Source organism: Lacerta agilis, chromosome 5, assembly GCF_009819535.1.
Source record: "Lacerta agilis isolate rLacAgi1 chromosome 5, rLacAgi1.pri, whole genome shotgun sequence".
NCBI classification, from domain to species: Eukaryota; Metazoa; Chordata; class Lepidosauria; order Squamata; family Lacertidae; genus Lacerta; species Lacerta agilis.
This window is the reverse complement of record NC_046316.1, coordinates 43599060-43612940: the sequence shown is the minus strand read 5'-3', so window position 1 is coordinate 43612940 and position 13881 is coordinate 43599060. Positions and strand designations below refer to the sequence as shown.

Here is a 13881-nt window from a genome sequence, read left to right as displayed (position 1 = left end):
TTTTATAATCCTTGAAAATAAAATCTCATGAAAATAAGTTTTGGCAACAAGTTCATAGCCACATTGAATGATTATGGAAAGTTATGTGGAATGGACCGGACATAGTTAGATTTCTTCCTAAAAGAGCATTGGGTGTTTTTGCAAAATAACTAGTAGCAAGAACATAAAATGTAAAAGAGGAGGTGTCACTTAAATGATGGTTAAGGGGAATGTAATTTGAATAGTTAATGTGCATAACAACTGCCTCACAGAGAATGTGCAGAGGGAATTTGCACATTGCTTGGTCAATATACAAAATTTTAAGCAGGAAATATGCATTAATCAACTGAATTTTGTATGTTCTCTTGTCATTATGCACAATCCCCAACAGGCCTTTGGGGATTGTTGTTATGTATAATATCAGATAGAAGGCCTGAGGTCAAGCTCTGTGCTTCTCCCACTCCCTCCATCCCAGTTATTTTTCATTCAACACTTGCTGCAGCAATATATCTTAACTCAGCACTGGGGAACCTTGGCTGTCTAGATCCACCTTCTCCAACCTGATATGCCTCTAGACTTTTTTGGACCACAACTCCATCAGCATGGTCAGTGGTCAGGGATGGTGGGAGCTGTAGTCTAAAATATCTGGAGGACACCACTTGTAGAAAGCAGCTCTAGATAATGCTGGACTTACAACTCCCAATAGGCCTCACCACTGACCAGGGCCATAGGTTCCTCATCTTTGTTTTAATGGAATCTTACTCTGTTCCTTCTCTCTGGTTTGTGAAAAGGTTGCATCACTTGGAAAGTGTAGGCCTTGGTTTACAGTATTTTCCTTACACTAGCTTCTCAGGGTTACTCAGCTTGAATGGATCAAGGATGTGGTGGCCAGCGGGCTGGGAAGACCCATGACATTCACCCATGGTTTTGCATCAGTTTGTCAACATCATGAGCAATAGGAGGGTATGGTGTTTTTGTCACCACTTCTCTGCCCATGAATTTTGACAATGTGCACTCCAGTGATTCATTAGGAGTTGGGCAGATAAAAGCTTAGCTTGCTGAAGATCTTTAATATTTATGAATAGTTGTCCCCTGCCTTAATGCACGCCTTGTTTCCTCATTCTTGTGTCTGTGTCTGTAAGATACATACTGTTTCTATAAATTGTTGTTTACATGTTCAGCTTCTCTGGTGTCTCTTATAAAATAGTGATTTTGGGGGAGGGGAGGGATCCATAATAATTTTTAGGTTCACATGAGTCTGTCTCTCTCTTTTTAGCTTGTCTTCATCAGCTGAAAATCTCTGTTAGCCTTTTTTTTAAAAAAGACTTTTAATAATCTGGAATTTAGTTGTGCTTTCCGCATGACATATGGGCCCATACCACAATTTTCTCCATTTCCCCCTCACACACAGTTCTGGGCTTTTCAGAGATGAAGAAACTGATGGCCCCAGACATGATGTTGGACTACAGCTTCTCATTCCTGACCGCTGTCATGCTGGATGAGGGTAATGAAAGTTGAAGTCCAGCAGTGTCTGTGTTGGTTGGTAAAAGGAAATATATACGATAGAATAAAAGGTGAATTCCCTGGATGCCTAGATCCAAGTTTGGGTCAAGTACTCTCTGGTGAGAGAACCCCAGCAGAGATTTAAAATAACAAAACATGCAACAAAATAAAGGGTGGAAATATAAGACCTTTAAGATATCCCATTCTAAATGCTTCCAAATTTCTCCACTTCCTTAGCATAGAAAGAGACCAACATGTTTGGTAAGTTAGAAATGGTTTACTTAAAAACTCTTCAAAGGTTCAGATTCAGGGGCAGGGCCGTACTCAAAGGGATCGTGCGCCCTGGCGCGACGATCCCTCGGCGCCACCCGGTGGGCCGCCTCTCCGCCCACCTCCCTCCCGCGCTGGCCGCCCCTCGGGAGGGGGGGTGGGCGAGCGGGGGATGGGGGCGTGGCGCTGCAAGCCGGCCACCCTCCGGCGCCCCAGCTGGAGCGCTGGGAAGGGCGCGCAAAGCCCCGCGCTGCTCCAGCGCCACGTCCATCATCCCCCGAGGGGCGGCCAGCGCGGGAGGGAGGTGGCGAGCGGGGATGAGGGGCGTGGCGCTGCATGCCGGCCACCCTCCGGAGCCCCAGCTGGAGCGCTGGGAAGGGCGCGCAAAGCCCCGCGCTGCTCCAGCGCCACGTCCATCATCCCCGAGGGGGGCCAGCGCGGGAGGGAGGCGGGCGAGCGGGGGATGAGGGGCGTGGCGCTGGAGCGGCGCGGAGCTTTGCGCGCCCTTCCCAGCACTCCAGCTGGGGCTCCGGAGGGTGGCCGGCTTGCAGCGCCATGCCCCTCATCCCCACTCGCCCACCTCCCTCCCGCACTGGCCGCCTCGGGGGATGATGGACGTGGCGCTGGAGCAGCGCGGGCTTTGCGCGCCCTTCCCAGCGCTCCAGCTGGGGCTCCGGAGGGTGGCTGGCTTGCAGTGCCAGGCCCCTCAGGGCGGGGGCAGGTTGGGGAGGGGGCGCCCGGTATGCCGGCGGGCTCGGGGGCGCCCCTGGGGGGCCTGGCGCCCTGGTGCACCGCGCCACCTGCCCTATGAATGAGACGGCTCTGTTCAGGTGCTACTCCATACAGCAGCAAGAAAAGACAGGCAGCTTTACTTAGGTTCCAAAAGTCATAAATGCTTCTAAATCATTTGTATAAAAACACAAAGATGGTTTGCTTAAGTCACACTGTCTAAGCTTGGATGATCTAGTTTAGACTTCCTTACTGGTAGGGTTCACATGGTGGAAAGAGAGCGAACAAAGTGTTTAACTCTTCCTCCCAAGGTGAGAAGTTGTGACCTAGCAAAGCCTGGCAGGACAGCTTACTCTATGGTATTAATCCCTTAATGCATTAGAGTTAAGCTCATTGGCTATATGAGGCTAGATAAATCCTACATTCTGGAGGACCACAGGTTCCCCTTCCCTGATTTATATAGTAATTGTACCTTAAAACTGAACTATCCAGTTAATTTTCTAAAGAAACTGCTCTGCACTCTGAGGCTCATCTATTTCTTTACCAACACTATGTAGTAGGCTGTTAGAATTCCTAACAACTTTCATGGCCAGAGCACTCTAGATTAAAACCACCAAGTAAATTGATTTCCTGTAGCACCCTTGCTCAACAAAAAACAGAAGGAAATGAACTCCCTCAGTGTAAACAGTTTAATGTAATTATCACTTTGAGGCTTTACTAATGGCTACTCTTTCGTTTCAAATGTCCACGGTGTTCCTTGCAGACCTCGTCCCGATTTCTTTTACCGCTGCTTTCCAGATGGAGACATGAAGTCTAACATGGACTGCACAGGTGATCCAGATGTGGTTCCGAAGGCAGGAAAAGCTTTCCAAGTATCCATTCTTCCTGTAAGTTCATCCCAAAGTAGCTCCACATTTTGCTCACCTCTTTTTTTTTTTTGGCCTTTATTCCTCTGAGGGTTCAAGAGTGATTTGAGATGGAAGGAATGTCCAGGGCTGCAAGTTAAAAAGAAAGTTTTGGGTCTAAAGGAATAGCAGGTGTTCTTCAGAGTTCTTCAGTACTGCATACTGGGATGGTGAGGGGTGGCGAGGGGTGGCAGCAAGGTCAGGGAAGTTTGGGTATGCTGGCGGGAGCACCAGATTGGCTCTGCCAATCTGAACTGTCCCTACCTTGCTACTATGCTGCCCCACCTGTTTGCTATCCTAGTAAACAGCAGCAAAGCCTCTCCTTGGGAGGCTGATGTGGCGTTTGCCCATTCTTTTGGAAATGTATGTACAGGGGGAGAGAAAGGGTTAATAGGTAGACCAATAGAAAAGCCCAGAGGCGGAGCTTACCTGTTTTTAAAGGGCTTAGCCAGAGGTTCAGACAGTTGGGGGGAAAGCAGTTGGAAAACAGTTGGAAATAGAGAGACAGTTGGTTTGGTTGGTTTCTTGTGAGTGGGAGGCATAGGAGTCAGAGTGAGTTAGAGACAGAGGGGAGAAAGAGAGAGTGAATCGGATTACAGTGTTTCAAAGTATTTAAAACTTGTTTGCGTTCACAATAAACTGGAATCTTTGTTAATACGTTACAACCTGACTGAGTCTGAATATATTACCGGGGAGAACCTGGTTGGTGGCAGCGGATTAGTGGTGTATGGGTCAATAGTCCGTGAAACGACCGTGGGCTCTGTACAAACGCCACAGCCAGGCTCACAACTATGCCCTTCTCTACCAGGTGCTCCTGAGAATGGCCTGCCAGCTACTTCATCAGTCCCTGTTTTTTTGGAAGGCCATGAGTTTTTCAAACCTTGATAGGCCATCATACATGGCTAGTGAGCTGCATTCAGTATGTTTCACAAGTTGTTCAGGCTTGGTTACAAGATAGGTAACTGTATAAATTTAAATGAGGAAATAAATAATGTGCTGGAGCAAGTGCAGCCTTTGTGATTGTCATCTCTCTTGGCAGTCTTTTGTTCAGCACCCGTCATTTCTGTTGGGATACTGTTATTGTGTTGTTGTTTTTTAAAGGAAGAAACTTTCATAAAAGACTACTGCAGGTAGATGCACCAATAACACACACCCAGCAAATATGTACAGAAGAATGCAAAAGAACACTGTCATTGTGCACGCAGAGCTGTCAGGCATTCACGGAGAGTGGCAGCTACTCAAGTGCATTGCATTTGAATGAATAAGTAATCTGCTTTGCGAAAATTGCTGAAAGATTAGCAGTGTTGTTAGAGAAGTGGCTGTAGAATTATCTGCATGCTTTTGATGGAGTTGATCTGAGATGCCCCTTTCCAAAATATATAGGATTTCTTGAAGAAGCAGTTGTCACTTACTGACCATGCATGTGCAAAGTTACTTTGGACAAACTAGTTGCTCCCTAATGGTTTTCACTAGGGCATGTCTGGGCCCCCCAGAGATGGATTAAGGCTGAAGCAGGAAAAGAGGGGGGTAAGTCTGTGAAATTGTGAAACACATGAAAGCCAGGCGGGAGATGGAAGTGAGAGGGTTGGTCTTATTTGTAGCCAGTTAATTCAACAGAATGGCATTCTGTTAATATATGTTGTGTTGTGATAGGGAACCTCAGGCCTGGATGCTGAATGTGGCCTGCTAAATCTCTTTATCAATCCTTCACGATTCTTCCCAGGCCTTCCCCCTCCTCAGGCCACATTTCCCACTTGCCTGCTCCACACTCTTCTCAAATGCTTTCCTCCTGACTGGAAGGTGCTCTTGCACTCTTAATAATGCCTCTTGCTTGCCTGGATGGAGGATAGAGAGAGATGTGCATGTGCATAATCTTCTGGTTTTTGCATAGTTGAAACATAGCCTACTATAGAAAAAAAAATAGTGTACTTTGGCCCTGTCCGCTATTGGAATGTGGCACCCTTAAATCTGTCAGTGAGGGAATGTGGCCCTCAGATTGAAAATGGTTCCCCACTCTTGTTGTAAACACCATTCAAGGTTAATTCAACAAACTTTCACCAGCACCTGTTGCGTCTGAAAATATTGCAAAAACAACAAAACCCTTTTTTGCTGGTTTTCATTTTTTTACAGTAGGGTTTTTTAATGTAGCTGGCTCTCTCAGAAAAGAATGGTGGTTGCCATGATTAATGCATGATGAGTCTCTTGAAAGGAGAATTAAAAGCAGTCTCTTATGATTAAATATACCCGCCCCCAGCCCAGGTTTGTCTGAACATGTGAAGGAAATTGTAGATGAAGTTAACATTGCACATGCTATGAATAAAGAAGATCAGCTGAAAGCAGATGATCTTCTTGGTTCATAATATCAAATTCTTGCTATGTAGGTTCCATTTTCTTGACGGTGTTCAGCAATGATTGGATTGGCATGTTTGACATAGTACATAACATTTCCCACCTTGGCCTAGAGCCAGATCATGATTACCTTCTGGTTCTTTCGAATATTTAACAGCTGAAGTGAGAAAGCTGCATAACGCCAGAAGAAGGAATCCAATGAAAATCACAGCAAAAGGGAAGAGTCATGTAGTGAGATTAGAAATCCATTACCATGGAAGCCCAAGAAAATGCCTTCTAAGCTTTTTTCCTTCTCAATAAATGGATTGTGATTCTGGATATAGTTGCAAGGGAGGAGGAAGAGCCAGGGGACAGATTTTCACTTCAAAGTTGGCCTTGAGTTCACCTCTTTGATTTCCCCCATGTGATCGCATGCTAAGAAGAAAGTGCTACATTTGGGTTCAGCATTATAGTGCCTGCAAAACTTGCTCACTCTTCCTGACATGGAAGTCCTGGCCTCCACTCACATGAACTCCATTGGAAGGGAGGGGTTGCAATGTATCTCACTGCCTGTCTTTATGACATGCTTTGGCTAGTAACAGAATGTTGGATTTTTTTGATTTTCCTCTTCTCTTTATGACTTGGAGAGGGTGCCTACGGAAAGCAAGCAAAAACACATCTCATATCTTAAAGAGGGAGGGAAAATTACTGAATGGTTTGCTTTCACATAAATCTGCAGTCCTCCTCATTGTGTACATCTAATCCTAGATCTGCCAACTTAAAAAACCCAAAAACCTCTGCTATCTTTCCCTTTATTAATGAGCAGTGTGATAGCTGAACATCCAATAAGCAACAACATATTCTTATCACCAAGATCAAGTGGGTGGTAGATCAAAACATGCTTCAAATCATACATTTGCTCTTGGCATCAAATTAGGGTTCTTGTATTATTCTTATTCCAGGAAGAATTTTGCTAGAATGTTTCTCTTTATATACCTCATTTTTGCTGGGAGAAGGCTGGATGTTGCTCAGGATGTATAGGAAGACAATTAGCTGAGTAGCCCCCTGAAATAACTGATGAACAAAACGTTGACAAAAGTGTGTGATTCATGAGAAAGGCCTTAGTTTGTGCTCTGTCATCTTTTTATAGATTCTGGTGTCCTGTTCAGCTGGCTGCAAAACAAAATTAAATGAGAGAGCAGAGGAATACAAAAAGAGGCTCTCAGTCTTTCAAAACATACTGCTTGTTTACGGAGATGTTGATTGCCTATCAGTTTCTTAAGAGCAAAGGACTGAACATAGTGATTAAGAACATGAGCCTTGCATGCCCCTATTCAAATGTCAGAACAGCCATGGAGTTATTGGGTGACTCTTTGACAAGCCACTTATTTCTCAGTCTCTCGTCAAAATGGGGTTAATATTAATAATATTGATTTCCCTTACAGAGCCATAAAGATCGTTCTTAGCATGCATGTAATGTGCTTGAGTAGCCTACGTCACGAAGTCCTACAACAAATGCCGAGTGCTATTAGTAATCAACTCCATGTCAGCCATAAAAAATGAAGCGCAAGGTCCGTCATCTTGTTGGCCTTGGGAAAGGTCCACACAAGCCCATGGCTTTATCTGTTGGGTTTTGTCACAGGCAGGAGCTTTTGGTCTGGCTCACTTGCAGAAATTGACAGACAGGTGGCGAATAAAGGATTTGAGCGTTGGCTCACTGAAAAAATCCAAACCAAAGTTATTCCCAAAGCAGCCAGGAATATTGCAAAAGAAGAAAGCCATAAAAACTTGCAAATTTTTTAGCAAAGCGATGACTGTCCTATCCTTTGGAGCACCATTCTCCATCAGGGCTAATCAGTAATTAAATGACACAAACATTACCAGATAAATATTGAAGGTAGCTATGACTTCATTATCCTGTAAAAACAAAATTCTATTATTGTTAGATTTTTATCCTGCCTTTCTCAAAGGAGCTCATAAAATTGCTACTATATTTGTTCTCTCCCATTCAGTTTCAATGATGGCCCAAAGCCTATGCAATTCCCTTCCTAGATCATGTTGTATGTCCTCTATTTTGAAGGCTTTTAAATGGGATTTGAATACTTTTTTAAATTCCCAAATTCCTTTTGATAGACACTTTTCTGGTACTGGTCTTTTTATCTGCTATTCCTTGCTGCCTGGGTCTGCACTTGTATTCTCTCTCTCCCCCCATTTTCAAAGCAGGAAAAATAAGAAGGAAACAACTGGAAAGGAAGGAGCTCTGATGGGTAGATGGATGTGGTTGCTTCAGGAAACACTAGGGGAGCATATACAGCCCCTAGGCTAAGGGTTACTCACCTGCGCTCTCTAGAGATCAGTATATGTGTTTAATTGAATAAGATAGAAAAGTTGGCAACCATTCAATGTACTTTAACAGAATAATCAAATGGTACTTCCAGATTGGACTTGTGGCAGTTCAAGTAATCAATGTCCTAATATTCATGCCAAGTCAAGAATATACTTCCATAAGGGAGGTATGTGGCTTGAGTCCTGCAGGGTAATTCATCAGCAATTAATAATGTGTCACTCTTTGATATTGGTTGGAGAATTTCCGCTGGACAAGCGTCTCTTGTTAAGTGTAATTTTGGCTTTAAAACATGTCACAGAGTGAGAGTGCATGGGAAATAACTCTTCTGAGGCCATCATTTGCATGCAGTAAAGCAAATCCAGGCTGACCAGATGTCCAGTGATAAAAGGTTGGGAATTAAATCTGGGAGGTGCTTTTTAAAAAATAGCTCCACTCTTTGTTACTGTAAATAGCCCTCTGTTTTTGAGCAATTGAGGAATGATTTCTCAGTGCATCATTTCTGAATACCTTCTACCCCTTGCAATGAATACTTGATTTTAGGCACCAGCTGCTACTTGTGAGGGTTGGGAAGTTACATTCATTCTTGAACTGAGGAGATGAATGGCTTGAGTGTGACCTAAATCAACACATGGATTATTTTAGCCTGCAAGTCTGAACATAGTTACTATGTACAAGGCTCAATGTTAATACAACTGGAAAGTATTCTGAAAAGCATGTCTTGTAGGACAGTTATTAATGTTAAACTTTTAAAATATGGTTTGTTATGAATGGTCTAGCTAAGTACCTTTGTAATTGCGTGTACTGTGTTATAAAAAAAATCAAACCACTTCTCACATACTTTTTTGTGAACATGCAGTATGCATGGATATATGGGGGATTCCCAGATTGCTTGCACATACACACACAGCTGTTCAATTTAAAGGAAGTAATTAAAGTCCTGCTAAATCAGAACAAAGGTCCATCTAGTCTTGTATCACAAGGAGGACACAAAAGCAGCAACCCTCCCCAATAAGATTAGGAGGAATGTGTATTGCCATTAGAAGTTGGAAAACAATCTGCTGGCCATTACATGCACAGCCTCCTGCTGAATTAGCATACCAATTTTCCAACAGTATAAGAATCTGACAAGCCTCTTTTTCAAAGTTATTATCTGAGTTTTTAATTAACTTCCATCTGTTTAAAATTGGTTATAGTAACTGGAGCTTTTCTGGTGCCTCCTGTCTAGCTTTTCATTGCAATGAATCATTTTTATTTTTATTTTAAATATGGGGGTGTTTCCCTCCTGGGTTCAACATTCTACATGCAATGTATATACTTTACATATTGCTAGGATTCTGCATTCCAGTGGAGTGCAGTATTTTAATTTAGGCATTAAGCTATTTCCTGTCCATCATCCATGTCCTGAAAAAATGGTATCTACCTTTCTACCAGACAATTTCTCAATTCCCTGTTTTTTAAACACCCAGTTACAATTTCAGCCCTAACGTTGCCACTCTGTTGAACTTCTTTTGATTTTTGGAGACTTTGGATTACTTTGTAAATGAAAAATAGCATGGTGAGAAATGTTTATATACCCTAATATTGATGAATAGAGGGACTGTTGTGTGTGCTGCACTCCTGCCAATAATTGTGTGGCCTTTGATGAGATCATTTAATTTATTTCCCTTACACCTGTAAGTTGTTTAATTTCTTAGACATATTTCAATTAGTAAAGATTCATTGATGTGGTATGTTGACTTCTGGGTAGAGTGTGTAATTGCATTTGAATCCAAAAGTCTTCATAGAATCATAGAGCTGGAAGAGACCACAAGGGCCATCCAGTCCAACCCCCTGCCAAGCAGGAAACACCATCAAAGCATTCCTGACAGATGGCTGTCAAGCCTCCGCTTAAAGACCTCCAAAGAAAGAGACTCCACCACACTCCTTGGCAGCAAATTCCACTGTCGAACAGCTCTTACTGTCAGGAAGTTCTTCCTAATGTTTAGGTGGAATCTTCTTTCTTGTAGTTTGAATCCATTGCCCCGTGTCCGCTTCTCTGGAGCAGCAGAAAACAACCTTTCACCTCCTCTATATGACATCCTTTTATATATTTGAACATGGCTATCATATCACCCCTTAACCTTCTCTTCTCCAGGCTAAACATACCCAGCTCCCTAAGCCGGTCCTCATAAGGCATCGTTTCCAGGCCTTTGACCATTTTGGTTGCCCTCTTCATTGACTTAAAAACAACAACACTCACTTGAGATCTGAATATTAGGAAATTATTTGGAGTATTATCTCTGCTCATTGTTTATTTCTTCCATTATAAGTTTCAGCCCTTTACACTAAATCTTTCTGTTTATTTTCATCTAACCATTATGTGTGTTCTGTTGACTGAATAAGAGTTGTGACAATTACTGTTGACTACAGCAGATCAGAGTCTTTCATTATGAGAAACAGTAAGATAAAGCATGTAATCAGTGTATTTGGCTGTAACTTCTATAACAGTAATTATCGTGCCCTTTGCTTGTGGAAGTGGCTGCACTCTGACTTCCTTTTTTAAAAGGTAGAATTTTTATTTATTTATTTATTTTGTCTTTGAAAGAATCATGGGCCTATAAAGGAAAAGCTGTTTCCCTTTTCCAGGTTCACTATACACATAATAGTATGAAACTGAAAGTTAATGTACTAATAAAGGGGTGTTGTTTCTGTTGATGCTGTCTGGTCAAAAAGCATGCTCTTTTATATTATTTTATATTTCTGTTGCCAAGAATGATAAAACAGCAAGCATTAACCAAAACCACTAGAAAACCTTTGCTAGTGCTTTTAAAAGCCAATGTAAAGTTTATTGATCACCCCACCCCACCTACTCCTGCGAGAAGACTGGAGTCACATAGGATTTCCTCACCTTTGATTCTGCTAAGATGAGAAGGTGCAAAGATTCCTCCCTTGCCAATGCAGGCAATTGGTTCATCAGAAAACATTTGGTATACCTGGAGTTTAGGGACCGCATGGTCCAGTGGCTGCACATCCTGCAGGGATGGAGCACCACAGGTATGCAACTCCTGACTGTGATCCATTGCACAAGACAAGGATTTGGCATCCTGTCCTTATGTGATGGGAAGGTGTGCCCATGAGCAGTAGCTGTGTGTATCATATCTAACAAGCCTGTGTCCACCCAAGCAGTTTAATCAGTGAACTAATTGGAAGAGACCTAATATGTAAGCAAGGAATTCCGAGGGGGTGTTGAAAGCTGCAGGCTGTCAGCTAGCATGACCCTCACTCATAAGTCCCTGAATAACAATTGCATTGCTTAATAGACGATGGGGCATTGACTAGAGATGAGTAGAAATCCAATGAAGGAATCTCAGGGTAACTGCCATAACTAGGGAGGGTATAGAAAGTGGTATAATATTGCTTTAAAAATTTAAAATAAATTGAGTGCAAGGACATAGGATCACACTGACATTACGCTACATTACAGATCTAAAATATAGAAGAAGCATGTTGGATATTTCCATGATCAGTAGACTGCAGAAGAGTACTTCAGTGTGTAACTGATTGCACACAGATATATTGGTTGAGGCTGCTGTCCTCTTGCATAGAAATTATAGCCTTTTCTCATGGACTCTCAAATGTAGGAATGTGTGTTATGCCAGTGCCAACTTGTAGCCTATGAAATGGCTGCAAGTTGCATCACATTAGTAAGCAAGAGCAATTGTCCAGAGTTCTTTAGCTGGCTGAGTTGTTTGTGAAATAGTCTCTCTCTCTCTCTCTCTCTCTCTCTCTCTCTCTCTCTCTCTCTCTCTGTGTGTGTGTTTTAATATTATATGTTTCACAAAATGCAGATTGATCTCATTGTTTTCTGCCCAAGGCTATAGCCTTCTGATGTTTTTGCTATTCTTCAGGTAGCTTTTTTGATAGCTTTAAATGGGGACTGGACAAATTAATGGAAGATAAAGCTATCAGTGGCTACCAGCCACAATAGCTACATTCTACCTCCACAGTCCCAGGTGATAATGCTTCTGAATACCAGTTGCTGGAAACTGCAGAAGGAGAGAGTGTTCTTGTGCTTGGGTCTTGTTTGCAGGTTTCTCACAAGCATCTAGATGGCCAATATGAGAACAAGATGCTGGACTATATGGGCCATTGGCCTGATCCAGTAGGCTTTTCTTGCACCCTTATCTTCATAAATTCAACAATCGTTTCATTTTAAGCTATAGTAACCTCAGGGCTGTTCCTCTTGCAACGTCTTTGTGCAGATACCAACCACTCCCAATATGTTTACAGTATTCAAAAGCACTCACCGTGTAAGAAATATGAAGCAGTTGGTCCTTGACAATAACTCCACATTTTTAGGAGCAACTGCCAATATCTGGTTGAGTGAACACACCTCTAAGGAAAAATTGATTTCAGGGTTTTACACATCATAAAATCACTTTAACAAAGATTTTATGTTTAGGTGGGAACTTGCTAATTTGGTCAATTTGTGGGTACTAATAATAATAATATAGAGGGGAGGGGGTTTAGCATTATCCAGGCAACACTCCAAAAAGGAGACATGACTTAATATACATTTCTTAACCCAGCTGGTTGCATTCATGATTTCATGATTTTGTTTTATCTCTTGTTTAATTAGGGAGCCAGTTAGTGCTGTGAAATGGATGGTTCTAATTTGAAGGTGCCATTGAGGTATAAGCTAAATTATATAGGGCAAATCTTAGATAAGAAATAAAAGGTGAAAACCACACACTCCTAATCTTGCATGTTAAATTGATAGCTTGATTTTGATTGACATACTAGATATGAATTGAATTGAACTGAGTTGAAATTGAGTTAGTGCTGCACTTGGCCATTGGGTTGTACTGGTTGTACTAGTAAATAGGACATTGGAGATACAGGTTCAAATGCCTACCTGGCCATAAATACTGCTATAGGTCACCTTGGACCAGTTGCTGTCTGTCAGCCTAACCTACCTCGCAAAGCTGTATAATGGAGGGAGGATAAAATGGGATGATTCATACATGTTTCCATGTAATATCTGAATATTTGAACTTAACTCCTGCATTAGCGGTTGTGTGAGATAATAGGAAAGTTCTATCTATGGTTTACCTGTGATGAGACCTGCACATTCAAGTATGTGAAGTGATGATATGCCTGTTTGAAGCATTCCTAAGTTTAGAAGCACGTCCTCTATGGGGTGTGTGTGTGTGTGTGTGTGTTGCATTTCTGTTGCTGAAGTTGAAGGGTTGCATTCAATTTACACTAAGTAGATCCCATTGAAATCAATGAACTTGTGATTCATTGCTAATTGAATTAGTTTCTGAATATATGGATTTACTCCCGCACCACAGATGACTAAAGAGTTCATTGATTCCAATGTATGTACTCTGAGTATGATTTAGTAAGATGCATCTCAAAGGAAATAAGATTAATGTAGAAAAATATGCAATCTGGCAGATTATTTTCATCAAAAAATCTCTTCACATAAACTAACTGGGACATGAATGAATTATGGAAGACAATAGTCTTGTTTTTCCTGAAGCTATTCATTAGCTTAAAGAAACTCAAACTGTGTGTGGTGTAGTAGAGACATAATTTAGTTTCAATAGCCTACTTTTGTACAGTAAGAGAATTTATATCATGCATGATTTCTGCACATGCCATTATAGTTGGGTATGAGAATCTGAGCTATTAATTATCTTCAGTTAGTAATTTCATGGAGTATAACCATATTTCCTTCAGCACTGATTGAACAGTTTAAGTAATAGATGAGCTACAAGCTCCAGGTCTTTGGCCATAATTGCAACCACTTTCCTATTTTCAAGATAAATCTGTTAA

General features: G+C 41.9%; 1 protein-coding gene across 1 annotated transcript in view; it reads left to right on the top strand.

Annotated features, from left to right (window-relative positions):
- Positions 1 to 13881, top strand: part of PLPP4 (phospholipid phosphatase 4) — an 84765-nt gene that overhangs the window by 46585 nt on the left and 24299 nt on the right. Inside the window, 2 exon segments of the mRNA XM_033149516.1 lie at positions 3245 to 3327; positions 3330 to 3368. Coding sequence (XP_033005407.1) covers positions 3245 to 3327; positions 3330 to 3368 — 122 coding nt within the window.